This window comes from Capricornis sumatraensis, chromosome 15, assembly GCF_032405125.1.
Source record: "Capricornis sumatraensis isolate serow.1 chromosome 15, serow.2, whole genome shotgun sequence".
Taxonomy (NCBI): domain Eukaryota; kingdom Metazoa; phylum Chordata; class Mammalia; order Artiodactyla; family Bovidae; genus Capricornis; species Capricornis sumatraensis.
The window spans coordinates 71069378-71085275 of record NC_091083.1 but is presented as its reverse complement, the minus strand read 5'-3'; the positions used below and the strand labels follow the sequence as shown (position 1 = coordinate 71085275).

Genomic DNA, 15898 nt, shown 5'->3' with positions numbered 1-15898 from the left:
GCACACAGTAAAATAAACACTCCAAACTGAAGCTGCTCTGTCACCAGCAGTCCCTGGGCAATTTTAACAAAGGAAAGCCCAAAGTGAGCAAGACTGGTATGAACAGCTTGGGGAAAAAGTCAGACTTACAGCTTGAGACTTCTGGTTTGAGGGGACCACAAAGACATTCTGGATCTGCATCATGGCGGCAATGCTTAGAATTTCCTGAGAACAGCCAAAATTCCCTGTAAAACAAAACATATGTTTGATTTCAAATATATCATGTGTCACGAGAAGAAAAAGATGTTCTCTGAAGTTTGCCTTGCAGCACACTGTAAACCAAGATCATCTATTTCTACATAGCTTCATTTTAAAATCTTACAATATATAAACACTTCACCCTGCCAAATGGGATGCTCTGTATACACGGTCCAGATGAAAGGAGGCCTGGAAGGACTCCATTCTGCAGCGGTCACACCGAGGGACTCTGCCATGAGACTCAACTAGGGTAGGTCAGCTCCACACCTGCTCCCTCCTCTCTAAGTGGACACCTAGAATCCTGGCAGAAAGACTAAGAGGGAGAGGGGGCGGGGAACATGTGGGCTGTGTCCCTCTGCTCTGGGATCTTATTATGAGGTGGCCTCCCTCTCAACAGGGCTCACTTCACTAGGCAAGGCTGAGGCATACGTACACTAGGGAAGCACACGGTGCGCCGCAGCTGCTGACACCTGGGCAGCGTCTGTAGCAACCAGCCCTCCAGGGCATCAGATGGAGTGAACTGCCCTGCACACTCCCCCACAGCTTCCAGCCTCACAAATGATCTTTCCTGCTTCTCAATGCAAGCCTGGTAGCTCCAAGACACAACTATAGCTAACTTTCACCATGCTTAATCTGAAACACAGCTTTGTTGACTGCCAGTGAATATAAAGTTAGACCAAAGCAAGACAGAACTAGTATTTCCCTTCTCTGGGCTGTTGGGGGTGGCGAGTGCAGTCTCTCTAGTCTCCAGAGGATTTTGACTTCTAAATATGAGAGGATCTTGAGGCTCTACACTTTGATCCCTTAACTCATATTCTCATAAAAATCTGAAAGCGTCAGAGAAGTTGGCACTCTTGCCCACTGGTAGTGCAAATACAAAGTGGTGTAGCTGCAAATACAAAGTGGAAGACGCTATGGTGATTCCTCAAAAAACTAAACGCAGAATCGCTGAGCAAACGATTCCACCCTAAGGTATTAGACGTCAAAGAAGTGAAAGCAGGGACGCAAACACATACTTGTACACCTGTGTTCAGAGCAGCATTATTCACAATAGCCAAAGGGAGGCAGCTCCCTAGAATCCACCAACAGGTGAATGGTCTATCTGTACAATGGAATATTACTCAGCCTTAAGAAAAATCCTGACACATGATACAATAGGAACCCTGAAGACACTGTACCAACTGAAAAAATCAGTCACAAAAAGACAAATATTGTATGACTCCACTTATATGAGGTTCCTAGAATAGTCAAATTCATAGAGACAGGAAGTAGAACAGTGGTTGTCAGGGGTTGGGGGAGGGAAGAATGGTAGTTAAGTGTTTTAATGGTTAGAGCTCCGGTTTGACAAAAATGAAGACATTCTGGAGATGGATGGTGGTGGTGGTTGGACAACAATGTGAAAGTACTTAATGCTGCAGAACTGTCCATTTTAACATTATTAATTGTATTTAAAATGAGTAAAATGGTTAAGTTTTATGTTGTGTATTTTTCACCACAAATTTGTACAAAAACTCAGGTGTCAGACCCACAGGAAACAAACAAAAGTGTTTCCTGAATTAATGATGACGGACCTTGAATCACAAGTTAACGACATGCCCCAAAGCAGACATCTTTAGATGAAAACTTCTTCAGTGCTTAAAAAAAATGCTGACACATGCTACATTGTGCCCTCTCCCCCAAGGTACACAGAATTTGAGAAACAACTTTCCGGACAATATAAAATCAATAAGAACTGCTGGTCTCCACCTACCTGATTCAAGCAGCATTTTTGCAAACATGGGATTCAAAGGAAACTCTGCTATTCTCATGCCAAGCGGTTCAGTTAGGCGACAGTCTTTGTCCAGACCTGCCATAAGAACAACAAAAGGCAGAAGGCATGTACCAGTGTTGGAAGATGTACAGTTGTTGGGAGAATAAAAGATAATACATGCTAGCAAAGGTGTATCCAGGAGATGAATCATATACTGCCAGCTTCAATCTGATTGCTGTTACAGTAGAAAAAGAAAAGATTTCCTTGGAGCTCTTGAATACTCAATTTTGAAAAATTAATTCTAATGGCCTCTATGGACTTCCCTGGTGGCTCAGTGGTAAAGAATCCACCGTCAATGCAGTAGATGCGGGTTCAATCCCTGGGTCGGGAAGATCCCTTGGAGGGAGGACAAAATGGCAACCCACTCCAGTATTCTTGCCTGGGAAATCCCATGGATAGAGGAGCCTGGTGGGCTACAGTCAGTGGGGTCGCAAAGAGTTGGGACATATCTTAGGGACTAAACAACAATGGCCTCTATGCAAAGACCTAAGTATAAGGAAATGGCCCCAGAGCCGCCTCCAGCTCCCATCCTCTTCTGGTTCTACTTCTCCCCAGAAACTGCCCTCTCCAAGGGCCCAACCCACAACCAGATAGTGCCAAACACAGAGGGCACTTTCCTTAGGGCCCCCAGCAGCCTTTGAGCCTGCTAACTACAGCTCCTTGGAAATACTCTTCCCCAGCTTCCACGACCCACACTGTCTGGCTTCTCTGCCACCTCTCCTGCTATTCTCTCTGCATCACCTCTGGACTACTGCACTCACTTCCCACGATAACAAGGTAATGCTCAAAATCCTCCAAGCTAGGTTCCAGCAGTATGTGAATCACGAACTTTCAGATGTACAAGCTGGGTTTAGAAAAGGCAGAGGAAGCGGAGATCAAATTGCTAACATTCACTGGGGCACAGAGAAAGCAAGGGAATTCCAGAAATAACATTCATTTCTGCTTCACTGACCACGCAAAAGCCTGTGACTGTGTGGATCACATAAAACTATGGAAAATTCCATTTTTTCCCCATCACTTATGGCAAACAGATGGGGGAAAAACAGAAACAGTAACAGATTTACTTTCCTGGGTTCTAAAATCACTGTGGACCGTGACTGCAACCATGAAATTAAAAGGCGCTTGCCCCCTGAAAGAAAAGCTATGACAAACCTAGACAGCATATTACAAAGTAGACATCACTTTGATGACAAAGGTCTGTATAGTCAAGGCTGTGGTTTTTTCAGTAGTCCTGTATCAATGTGAGAGTTGGACCATAAAGAAGGCTGAGCGCCAAAGAACTAATGCTTTCAAACTGTGGTGCTGGTGAAGACTCTTGAGTCCCTTGGACAATAAGGAGATCAAACCAGTCAATCCTAAAGGAAATCAAACCTGAATATTCATCAGAAGGACTGGTGCTGAAGCTCTAAAATTTGACCACATGATGCAGAGTCAACTCTTAGGAAAGACCCTGATGCTGGGAAAGATTGAAGGCAGGAACAGAAGGGGCTGACAAAGGATAAGATGGTTAGATAGCATCACTGACTCAATGGACATGAATTCCAGCAAACTCCAGGAGACAGTGACGGACAGAGGAGTTTGGTGTGCCATAGTCCATGGGGCCGCAAAGAGTCTGACCTGACTCCTGACTTAGTGACTGAACAACATCATCATTTGGGGCTAACTTGAATTGCACATTTTAAATGGGTGAATACCGCAATAAAGATCTTAAGAACTAAAAAAAAAAATTTAAGGAACAAAACGTCCACTGAAATTTAATACCAAACTGGAAATTATTTTCATTGGAGGCAATCTTCACAGAAAAGACACTTCCAAAAGAGGTGACTTTAGGCCACAATTTTCTCTATTTTAAGATAAATACCACATTTTCAAACAACAAGAGAATAGGAGTTCCTCTATAACATGGTGTCTCCTTGTCCCAATAATATCATAGGCCGGTATTCTACCCAATGCTCCACGGGAACTCCAGGGGCGGAAGGAAGAGGGTTTAGGGAGAGAACACTGAGCCAGTTTCAGAATGGGGTCAGGGACAGAGAATAAGGCCCAGCGGGGTGACAGCTGAAATACTGGTAAAAGAACCTTCCAGGTGTCTCTTAGGAAGTATAGCTGTAGCAACGGTTATTAAAAGCTTTTGATGTATCGACATGCTTCATAAATTCATTGTCGTGACTGGATTTCATGATCCAAGCATAAAGTGAAAGTGTTAGGTGCTCAGCTGTGTCTCTTCGCAACCCCATGGACTGCAGCCTGCCAGCCTCCTCTGTCCACGGGATTTTCCAGGCAAGAATACTGGAGTGAGTTGCCACGCCCTCCTCCAGGGGATCTTCCCGACCAAGGGATCAATCATGGTCCCACCTTATTTCAGTAAGCTTGCATGTCACTGAAAGGATCATATATATGGGAAGAACCAAGTCCATCCTTGAAGATACAAAGAGCCCTAGAGTGAATACAACCTAACATCGCATATTAATAAATACGTAAGAAACACAGAGTAAGAGACAGACGTACCTCCCAGAGCATAGAGTAACTCCAGTGCTTGGACCATCGACTGCGCTGGAGGTGGCTGTAGGAAACATAAACCGCCCCCAAGTTAATTTCATCAGGTACCAGCCATAACAAGGCAACTGTTTCCTGCTCAAACCCACTCTTCGCTTAACACGCCCCAGACTTCCCAGCCTCCACACTTCCACCCTGGAGATGTCCTTCCTCTCCCTCTCGGCACCCTTCTACTCCTTGGTCTTCAATCTCAGCTTGATTAAACATTTCCTTTGAAGCTTTCCCTCATGCGTCACTCCCATCAGAAGATCCTTACCTTCAACTACGTTCTTGCTTTCCCTAAACTCTCATCAAACATTTCTAATTTTTACGTCATGTTTCAGCCTTCTAAGAAGCCTCATGATACTGCAGTATTGATGGATGGTTCACCTTTGTATCACCCAGAGCTCCGCCCCAGGCCCTCTCTATAGGGACTAACTGACATCGGTTGAATTTGAACTTCTGGAAACAAAGAGAGAATGCTAGACAATCTAAAGTTTAACAAAGCTGATAACTGTGACTTTCAGTCTGAGGCTCTGGATCCTCACTGTCTTCTTTCTTTCCACGATCCTTTACTGAACATCTACTACTGCGTGCAAGCCATCACCCCTGTCTCCTAAACTATTTCATCCATAAGCCACACAATAAAATTACAGTCCTTCTGCAAATGGCGTAACTTTTTTTTCTCAATGCGTTCCCAACAAATGTATTTAAAATATATACTTTGGCAGGTGAAGAAAGTGAGTAACAAAACGTAAAAGACATTTGAACAAGATCCTAGAGGCCACTGGTGGCAAAGCCAGAGACAGAACTCGGGTCTCGTTTTTTCCACTCTGCCACACCCACTTGGAGAAGGAAATGGCAACCCACTCCAGTACTCTTGCCTGGAAAATTCCATGGACAGAGGAGCCTGGTAAGCTAGAGTCCACGGAATCGCAAAGAGTCGCACACGACTGAGCAACTTCACTTCACACCCACTGGACTGCCAAGGAACAAAGGTATACTTCTGGAAGCTGTGCTGACTGCAGGCACACACTGACCAGGGCAGGAACTAGACCTGACTCACAACACACCAGGGCTTCAACAAATCGCTGCAGACTAAATCACATAATTGATTCACCAGTCCTTCCTCAGTGCCCACGACATCCTACTTTACGAAGAGGAAACACACAGCAAGCCCCTGAAAGGGGGCTTGACCACTTTCTTTACGCCGAGATTACATGAGTAACAGGGATAGACCGAGCACTGAATGAGGTTCTGAATAATTACAAAACAAAACAGACAGGCCCTCTTGGACTCTTTTTAATCCTTGGCCCTGTTTGCAGTCAATCACCAGGCCTGACAAATTCTGCTCTTGGGATTCATCATCAATCCAAAAGCCCACACCTTTGCCCCCTCCTCCCCTAGGCACATCCAGAAGATTTTCACCTCAACACACACTTACTAGTATTTCTCTATGGCCTCATCTGATTGGATCACATAAAAACAGCTTTAATGCAGCCTGTGTGTGTACACGTTCAGTTTGCCTTTCTCACTGCCTGCTGTTCTGTTCCCACTGCTTCTTGTACTCACGGCTGCTTCACAGCGATGACCCTGGGACAGCTGCATGCTATTCCCACAAGGTCGTACGCTATGAAATGAGCACCTTTCTTGCTACTGGGCAACTGAGTGGTTTTCAGTTCTTTGCTACTGTAATTATCACTGCTAAATATATAAAATTATATGCATCCGTGATTTCAATTAAAAAAAAAAACACCACAATTTCAGGGGAAGATAACCAGAAGGGAATATATGAAGATGTTTTTATATGTATTTCCTTCATTTCTCAGCTGTCCAAAGTGTATGATTTTTATTATATTTTTAAATTTAATATAAACTGATACTATAATCATTATCCTACATATAAGTTATTTGTTTCTTTTGAATTATTTTCAGGAGAAAATTTCCCAAGAAGAAATACCAGGCATTGCTACAGCTCATAATGTCAGAAAGTCCTCCATGAGGACTGAAACAGAATACAAAACCGTTTCCCCCAAGTTGTGTCAGCTGGATTTTATGATTTTTCTTTATGTTTGATCATTCAATTAATGTAGAGTGGAACAGCTATTTCAATTTGCATTTCTTTCTCCTAAAGAAGTTAAACATATTCTAATGTTGGTTACTATCTGTGCTGTTCATGCAACATCAGGGACTTTATCATCCAGGAATCTAGCCTAGTTACACACATCAACAAGGTTGGGATAGAATAGAGAGTCAAAAAAAATACAGTTTTCAAGTCATAAAAATTCAAGAAGAAAACGTGAGTGTTTATTAACTGACTGAGATATGTGGAAGTGCTTCACAAGCACAAGGAAGAAAATCATAGAGGCAAAGGTAGGAAGATCTTGCTGTGGAAATGTTTCCAGTGGCTGCACATAACTAAATGAACAATAAAATACAGACAACCAGAAGAACTACTTACAAGAAATACTACAGACAAAGGTTAATAGTTTTTTACTAGTTAAGTCTTTAATAGTTAGAGGACTCTTAAAAATCACTAATAAACACTAGAATAGTTTAATTGAGAAGAAATATAAAGTGGCTGATAATTTTCCAGTGCTCAGGTATGGATGTGAGAGTTGGACTACAAAGAAAGCTGAGCGCAGAAGAATTGATGCTTTTGAACTGTGGTGTTGGAGAAGACTCAAGAGTCCCTTGGACTGCAAGGAGATCCAACCAGTCCATCCTAAAGGAGATCAGTCCTGGGTGTTCACTGGAAGGACTGATGCTAAAGCTGAAACTCCAATACTCTGGCCACCTCATGCGAAGAGTTGACTCATCTGAAAAGACCCCGATGCTGGGAAAGATTGAGGGCAGGAGGAGAAGGGGACAACAGAGGATGAGATGGTTGGATGGCATCACCGACTCAATGGACATGAGTCTGAGTAAGCTCCTGGAGTTGGTGATGGACAGGGAGGCCTGGCGTGCTGCAGTTCATGGGGTCACAGAGTCGGACACAACTGAGCAACTGAACTGATAATTTTTTTAACCTTATGAGAAATCAAAAAATTTAAGAGATAATATTTTTCCTTCTTCCTCCCACCAACCAAATTAGAAAAACTCTAAAAGAAGATAACATGGCAGGATGGGTGGCCAGTGAGTCAGGCATGCACGCACTACTCAAGCTTTTACCTGTAAAGGAATTCGGCCATGTATCGAGGACCTACGAAATGATTCTGGCCTTTGACCCAATAAACCCACTCCTGGAAATAATCAGAAATGCAATCAGCTGTAGGGACTTTCCCTGTAGCTCCATCATAGCCCTCCTGGCTTCCCCAATCGGGACACTTGTTTATCATGCCAACACACTCCTGGATCACTCCACCCCTCCCGACTCGCTAAACTCCCACTTGGGTTTCAAGTCTCGCCTCAGACATGACTTAACGGGGCTGCAGGCCTTTTCTGTGTCTCTCAGAGCACAGGGCACAGACCTGTCATTGCTCCACTTTCTCTCTCTCCCCCAACAGACAAGAACAGAAGTTGTCACCCTTGTCTGGCTGTTCTCCCCCGGACCCTGCACACGATCCCCGCGGCTAACTGAAAAACACCAGAAAGGTAGCACACTATACCGATGTCAGCACTCCCAGGGGAGCATTCCAGTCTCCCAACAGCTGCAGATGGAAGGCAGGACTTACCGACATGAAGTGGAACCTGAGGACGTTGTCGATCCCTAGCGCCTTCAGCTGCAGGATGACGGGGGCCAGGTTGCTCCGCTGCATCTCAGGGACAGTGGACTGAGGCAGCTGGTCAAAGGCTTCCTCTGAGGATAGGAAATCAGAACTGTTTGGGATCAACTGTCACAATCAAATGTGATCATTCTGCCAAAGAAACACTTCTCTCACTTTAACAAGGGGCTCTTGGAGTCTGGGCTCAGACTCATATGATACTGTGATAGAACATTGCTTATTTAGGAAAGACCCTTTTTTTCAACTTTAGATAAATATATTTTAACAGTATGTCTTTATAAAAGTATGTCCTTTCACTTTAGAATGCTTTTTACAATGTGATTCTTGTTAGCAAAACATTAAAACAAAACAACAACTGTTACTGGGGGGGGTCCTGTTTCCATTCCCTCTGCTAGGGATGGAGCCAAGGAGCCAAGGACTATACATAAAAGCAAAGAACAATTTCAGGACAAATTACCAAATAAAACCAGAATATAACCAAAATATCTCTAAAATATTAAAAAATGACCAAATCTCATAAAGACCAAAAACTGTCCAACTTTTAAAATCAAGCCAGGTACATACGTCACTCCCAGAATCCAATGCTGCCCCAAACGGATTAATGAATGCTTACACACCCCATCAGGAACAAAAGGTGACCTCGAACAGGAAAAGGCACCACAAGGTTCAGGAGGCCAAGACGGGAGGGGCCGGAGACGGGGGAGGGAGGGAAAGAGACTCTGGGAAGCCTTTATAAAGAAGCTAGATAAAAAGGGTGAGGGGAAAAAAACAGGGCGGAAGAGATTAAGCCCTTTTTGTGTATATTCAGAAAGTCTATGGATCATTTAGAGAAGGATTATAGACAAAATCCTCCCACATCAGTCAACATTTTAACTATGCACACCCTCCTTCACACAAAGGTGGCCTAGCTTCCAACATAAATCTTTAATTAACCAGAGAAAAGTCACAGCAGAACAAAAGGTGTCATGAAGAAAAAGCACCATCACTGAAGGACTTAAAAAAAACCTTTAGTTTGACAAAAGAGACAATAAATATTCTGTGAGCTGATTGATACAAATCGTCAAATGCAAGGGCCCACCTGGAAGGTTCCAGGTAACAGGGAATGGCAGGAAGTTCCAAATGGGATATTCACTTCAAGTTTCAAGAGCGTTTGGTAGGTAGCCTTTTGGTAGGATAACCACATTTTCCAAGCACACTGAGATCAGATAAGAGGACAATCCTGATGAAGATGCTCACAGGAAGTAGGTGTTTCTTAAGAGTTCAAGGACTCTTAAGTTCAAGGACACTTGAGTCTACTGAGGACTCAGGACTCAAGTGCACAAGGCATTGGGCCAAGGGCTGCAGGAGCTGTAGGCCAACAGCTTTTGAGACATTTCCATGATTCAGAGGGGTCTGGGACCAAGATGAGGATCAGGCTAGGTCCCAGTGGAGGGTCCTCCCGAGGAGAAATGGAGGTTGAAGGGTGGAGGGAGGATGGCTGATGGGAGAAGGGTTTTAGGGCACTGACATCCGGGAGCGGAAGCCAGGGACGAGGTGGACTCAATGGGCAGAGAAAACAGCCCAGGGAAAGGGACACAGGTATGAGAAGCGGGTGTGGGAAGACAGAAGGTAGATTCAAAACAGAGAGTAGTTCAGCAAGGGGGCAGTACAGGGTCAGTGCTGGCGGAGAGCAGGAGCAGACAAGCCAGAAAGTCCTGGAAGGATCTGAGAAACTGTTAAGGGTCAGAGGAGGTAGCGCCCTGCTCAGAGCTGTGATCTCTGGAAGCAGGTTGGCGGAGGAAACCTAGAGGCTGGATCTGCTGTACCCCATTACTGTCGGCTGGTCTCCCCCCAACCTCACCTCCACTAAAGCTGCTCGCACCCTTTACCCAAGTCCACTTGCCTATCTTTAGTCTACAGTCTGCTGTTTGATTTCACTGGAGCATGAGATGATGCTGGCCATTTCCTCCTTAGAAGTAACTTCAGTTCCTCAGGTTAAATAAAGAATTACCATGTGACCCTGCAATTCTACTCCGAGCTGTGTATCCAAAGGAATTAAAAATATGGACTGAGGCACACGTACATGCTTGTTCACAGCAGTGCTATTCACAACAGCCAAAAGGCAGAAACAACCATCAACTGATAAACAAATCGTGGTACCTTCATACGATGGAATATTATCCGGCCATAAGAAGGAATAAAGTACTGATACACTGTAAATGAACCTGGAAAACATTATGTTGAATGAAAGAAACCAGACACAAAATGTCACATTATATGATTTAATTTCTGTGAAATATCCAAAACAAATACACTCATCCCTTGGTATCCACAGGAGACTGATTCCAGGACACCCCTCTCCCCCACTGCAGATACCATAATCTGAGGATGCTCAAGTCCCTTACAGAAAATGGCACAGTATTTGCATATAACCTACACACATCCTCTGAATACTTTAAATCATCTCTATACTTATAGTACTTAATAGAATGTAAACGCTATATGAACTGTTGCTGGTGTGTAGGCAACTTAAGTATTGCTTTCTGAAACTTTCTGGAATTTTTTTTTCCAAATATTTTCAATCTGCAGTTGGTTGAATCTATGGATACAGAGGGCCACCTGACCATCCAAAACGACAACAAAGATTGCCAGTTGTCAGAGGCTGGCAACAGGGAGAAATGAAGAAGGAAATACTGCTTAACAGGTAAGGACTTTTACTTTAGAGTGATAAAGATGTTTCCTAACTAGATAAAGGTGGTGTCTGTACACTGTGAAGATAATAAATGCCACTGAACTGTTCAAGTTAAAAAGGTTCATTTCATGTTATGTAAATTTCACCTCAATAAAAACACATTTAAGTTTCCTGAAACTTCCTCTTCCCCATATTTCAGTTTGCCTTTGAAACTGGCTTTCCTCTTTCTATTTCCATTATTCCCTCTTAATACCTTCAGTGGAAGAACCTTACCTCTCTGGCTTCAGGTTCTGCATTCTCCCTCCCTTCCATGAATCCTTCTTACCCTGTTCCTCCCCTCCAAGTACTAGTACATTCCACTTCCTCTGCTTGCTGTGACGAAATCTAAACCCCACTGCTATCCCCTCACCTGGATTAACTACTGAGTTGCCGGCAAGATCAGGCTCAATTATGTACTGTGAAGCCCTCCCCAGTAGGAATAACTCCCTGCTGTCTGCTTCCAAAGCTCATTCAGTTATGGCAACTCTATCACACCATAATATGCTAATCTGTTCACGAGCCTGCCTCCATCACCAGGCTGTCCAGCCATGTGGCCTCAGACCATGTCTCAACTGGCTTTAGATTTCCATGCCTGGCACAGAGCAAGTGCTCTGTAAACATCTGCGAAAAAGAATAAATGATGTCAAGGACTGAACAAGGATGATGGTAATCCGAAAGGAAAGGAGAGATAAGAGGTAAAACCCCTGGATCTGGTTAAGTGACTGCAGAGGGATATTGGACAGAGGAGGGAATTAAAAATGATTTGAAAATTAAGTCTAGATAATTGAGAGAAACCTTGACACCGTCACCCACAGAAGAGAGGTACAATGAAGTAAAGAGCAGCTCTGGAGACCTCATTTTCTGTAGACAAGACTGCTGTTTAGTTGGAGAGAAAACTCCTTAAGGGCTAAGACAGTCTTCATTGTAATTTCATGTTGCTCCTTCAAAGTCAAGCATGGAGCAGGAGCTGACCAACTGCTACCAATGAGTCTCAGGAGAGACCCTGCTGGTTTGGCTCTGCAAAGGTGCTCTGAACCAGAGCTAAAGATGAAACCCACTGTGGGGCCCCACAGGATTTAAGGATCCCAGAACAACAACAAAAAAATGCCACATGATGCTAAGAGAATGTTAAGAAACACAGAACAAGGGTCCAAGCTACATGTCACACGGCTGCTGACAGGCCAAGGCCCAGACTAGGTCAGAAAAGGGGTGGCAAATAATCGCTAATTCATGGGACTTCAATGGTGGTCCAGTGGCTAAGACTCCTCACTCCCAATGCAGGGAGCCCTGGGGTGCCATCCCTGGTCAGGGAACTAGATCCTACATGTCCCAACTAAGAGTTCACATGCTGCAACTAAAGATCCTGCATGCCAGGACTCCGCGCTGCCGAATAAATAAATATATTTTTAAACTGGTCTAGCTTTGGCCAGTGAGGAACAGTAACAAAGAAGGGCCATGTCTGGAGTGAGGAAGGTGGTGGGGTCAGATTACAGAAGGCCTTGTGAGGAAGATCTGGGTCTTAAGTTCTGCTTATTAGGGAGGGGTAGATACCTGTAATATTCTCTGATGCCCAGGCTGACTAGGAGAAAGGCAAAACCCCTAAAAGAGAAAAAAGCCACACTTACCTGTATAAAGGCGGTAACATTTCCCTGAGCGGCTGCGGCCACCACGTCCTGCTCGCTGGTTGGCTGATGCCTGGGACACTGGGACCACCACCAAGCACTCGATAGCTGTCCTGGGGTTGTAGGCCCGGAGCTTCACGAAGCCACAGTCAATCACGTACACAATCCCGCTGATTGTGATGGAGGTTTCTGCTACATTGGTGGCCACGATCACCTAGGTTCCCCCACAGGAAGGAGAGTCAGGATAAAAGTGTTTTAGTTGTCTTCACTCTGAATAGTCAAAGTCCTAAAAGATGTCAAGATATCTTCAATAGTGTAGAACCTGTGAGAGGCAGTGAGGTATCCTGGATGGACTGGGATGAATTTTAGGCTCAGGTGCCTTGGGTTTCAACTCTCCCTAAGCTTGGGACCTTGGACAAGTTCCTTAACCTCCTGAGCATGTTTGCTTGTTTCCGTAATAAAATTTACCCTCTCCTGGGGTTCTTCAGAGGATTAAATGTAAAACATACATGAAACGATTATTAGAGCCTAGTACTTGGCTCAGAGCAAATATTCAACAAACATCAGTTTTTACTTTTTGTACAACTCAAGTGACGCACATAACCACCTGTGCCTGTCATTTACTCATGTTCTAACTGCTTTCTGAGGGTCTGCACTTTGCCAGCCACGCTTCAAGGTGCTAGGAATGGACAGTGGACAAGATCCACATTCCAGTGTGAATGTCTGAGTGGAGAAATAGTGAACTTAAGACAGTGACGAACACCAGGAGGAAAATGCAGGAGGGAATACTCTAGCATTATGTAGTGTTCAATGTACACATCATTTATAATATGTTAATAATGGAGCATGCATACTTCAGGTTAGATGGCCAGGGAAAGCCTCTCTAAAAGATGATTTTAGGCTGAGACCTGAATAACAGGCAGCAACCAGCCCTACAGAGATCCAGGCAGAGGAAGGAGAAACAGCCGGTGCAGCCACAGACCAGCATTATTAAATAAAGATGAGGTTAAGAGGGATGCCGGGACCTGATCATGCACGGTCGCTGGGCCACAGGAGGGGTTTGCATTTTATTCCAAGCGCGCTGAGTGCTGCCCCTGGAGGGTATGAAGCAGCAGGAGACATATAAATAGCACTTGGAAAGTTTGATCGGGCACTTTTACTTAGATCATTTTACAAAAACCTCCCTACTATTTTTATGTAGCAGACTCAGGATTTTATGCTATAAAACCATCTATCTAAAAGTTACTACTATTCATGTTTTACAGCTGAGAAAACCAGGCCTCGGGGTTGAGTAACTCATCCCAGTGCACAGGGTAACCCAGGTCTCCTGACTGGATGGCTACAATTCACGTTTGACTGGACAGACTTGAGCAGCTCCATCCCAATGGCCCAGGGTGCCCTCTTAAAAGTGACCTGAATTTGGGAGTGGATCCTCTGACCAGCCATCTCTCACCTACTGTGTTCTCTGCCACCTGCTGATAGCTACTCTAAGGCAACTTTGGGCCAGTTCTCACTGAATGAAGGGTAAACAGAGCAGGGCCCAGGGAGCTGACAGATAGGAAACAGACTGGTTGCCTACTGGCTCCTTTAAACCAGGGCTTCTCACCATGCCCTGCCCCACCCCAATTTCAAGGCTAGGTACTTTTAAGCCACACCTTGAATTAACTGACTTAAATTTGGCTCTATAGGCAAATTGATTTTTCAAACAGATGGCTGAGAAACCATTTTACAGTAGCTAATCTACTGTTTCTGACTGATCACAATTCACTAAGACAATCCTTTAAACCAAGATACTGTTGTGTGATAGGGAAAGAAAAGCAAAGAGAAGTCACCTACTCTGATAATTGCTAAACTTTCTGTGAGGCAGGCTGAGAAATCTTTGCAACTCATTATTTATTGTGTGCTTTTATCCTTGTTAATGTTTTTTGGGGGGGTTTGGCTATGCAACTTGACGGAAATTAGTTTCCCAACCAGGGATGGAGCCCAGGCCCTCAGCAGTGGAAGAGCAGAGTACTAACCACTGGACTACCTGGGAATTTCTTTCTGTATGCTTTTAGCTCTGCTGCACAGAAATACAGACCTTAGGTTCTTTAAAATACCTTCCTATTTAGCATGTTCTACTTCAATGTAAAATAAACCTTTCCAGTAGAGGGCACGGGGGCACCAGCATGATTATAGACGGCTGCAAACGCCCTTGGTCCCTGGGTTAGTCTCACCTTTCTGACACTGCGTGACACCCTTTCAAACACTTTCATTTGCTCAAAGGAGGGCAGTCCTGCATACATGGGGAGAATCCGGAGGTGTCTCTTCATCCCAGTCTGACCCAGCGCTCGAGCCTGCTCGATCAGCATTGACACGACAGTTTCCACCTCTTCCTAAAGTCATCGAGATGGGGACCAAAGAAACCGAGGTCATGACTGAAGCATGTCATTTTATCTGACTGCAAGAAAATGTAGGATGGGGTCAGGACTATAAATCCGGTCAGATTTGTGACTGTCAGAGTCATCACACTCCACAGTGGGGTGGTATTTGATCAAATGCAACCGAACAATGGTGCCAACGGGGTGAAAAGTCGTACTGTCCGATTAATTACTCAAGTCCACACTACCTGCAGTCAATAGAAGAATTCCTGATGCACCAAAATAACTGAGTTTTTTTTTTTTTTTTAATATATTGCAGCAAACAGTGTGGCATATACATAGACAAGCTGTGGCATACAAAATCGCTGTAAGCTTGTCCTAGAAAAGATTACTGAACAATGAAAAATGCTTGACAGTGGAAATGATTCCAACTAGAGGGTAGTTCTGAACAGAGCTACAACCTTGAGTGAGCCTTTAGGCCTGTCTGGTTGTTTTTCCAGTGGTGTGCCAACCTGTGCCCTCCAGGGTGAGCTGCAAAGGCGTCACTAGGAAACAGGTGCAGCAGCGACACAGAGGCGCAGCATGTGCCTCGTGCAGGATTCAATCCTGGCATCAAAACGGCCCACTGGCTTAGCTCTCGGATTTACTCTGGAATCAGCTGATAAATTTAAAACGTCTGGCAGACAGAACAGGCAGGACCTAACGATTCTCTGGCAATTGAGTCAACAGATGAATGACATCAAACCGAACAATTTTTTTATGCAATTAAATAACCACAAAGAGGGCTCTGTATACATTTTGGTGCTGCTTTTTTTAAAGATTCTTTTTCTTTAATTTTTATTGTAGTGTAGTTGCATTTGGTATGGCCTTAACATGTCTGTTCGCCAGAGGAAAAAAGG

The 15898-nt window shown here is 44.3% G+C and overlaps 1 protein-coding gene across 2 annotated transcripts in view; it reads right to left on the bottom strand.

Moving 5' to 3' along the window:
* DHX35 (DEAH-box helicase 35) overlaps nucleotides 1-15898 on the bottom strand; it is a 68199-nt gene that overhangs the window by 15100 nt on the left and 37201 nt on the right. For both annotated transcript variants that reach the window (XM_068987241.1, XM_068987242.1), the window contains 6 exons: nucleotides 14856-15014; nucleotides 12643-12853; nucleotides 8257-8381; nucleotides 4556-4610; nucleotides 1988-2083; nucleotides 130-224 (listed from right to left, as the gene is read on the bottom strand). In XM_068987241.1, the coding sequence (XP_068843342.1) occupies nucleotides 130-224; nucleotides 1988-2083; nucleotides 4556-4610; nucleotides 8257-8381; nucleotides 12643-12853; nucleotides 14856-15014 (741 nt within the window). The remainder of the gene's footprint in view (nucleotides 1-129; nucleotides 225-1987; nucleotides 2084-4555; nucleotides 4611-8256; nucleotides 8382-12642; nucleotides 12854-14855; nucleotides 15015-15898) is intronic.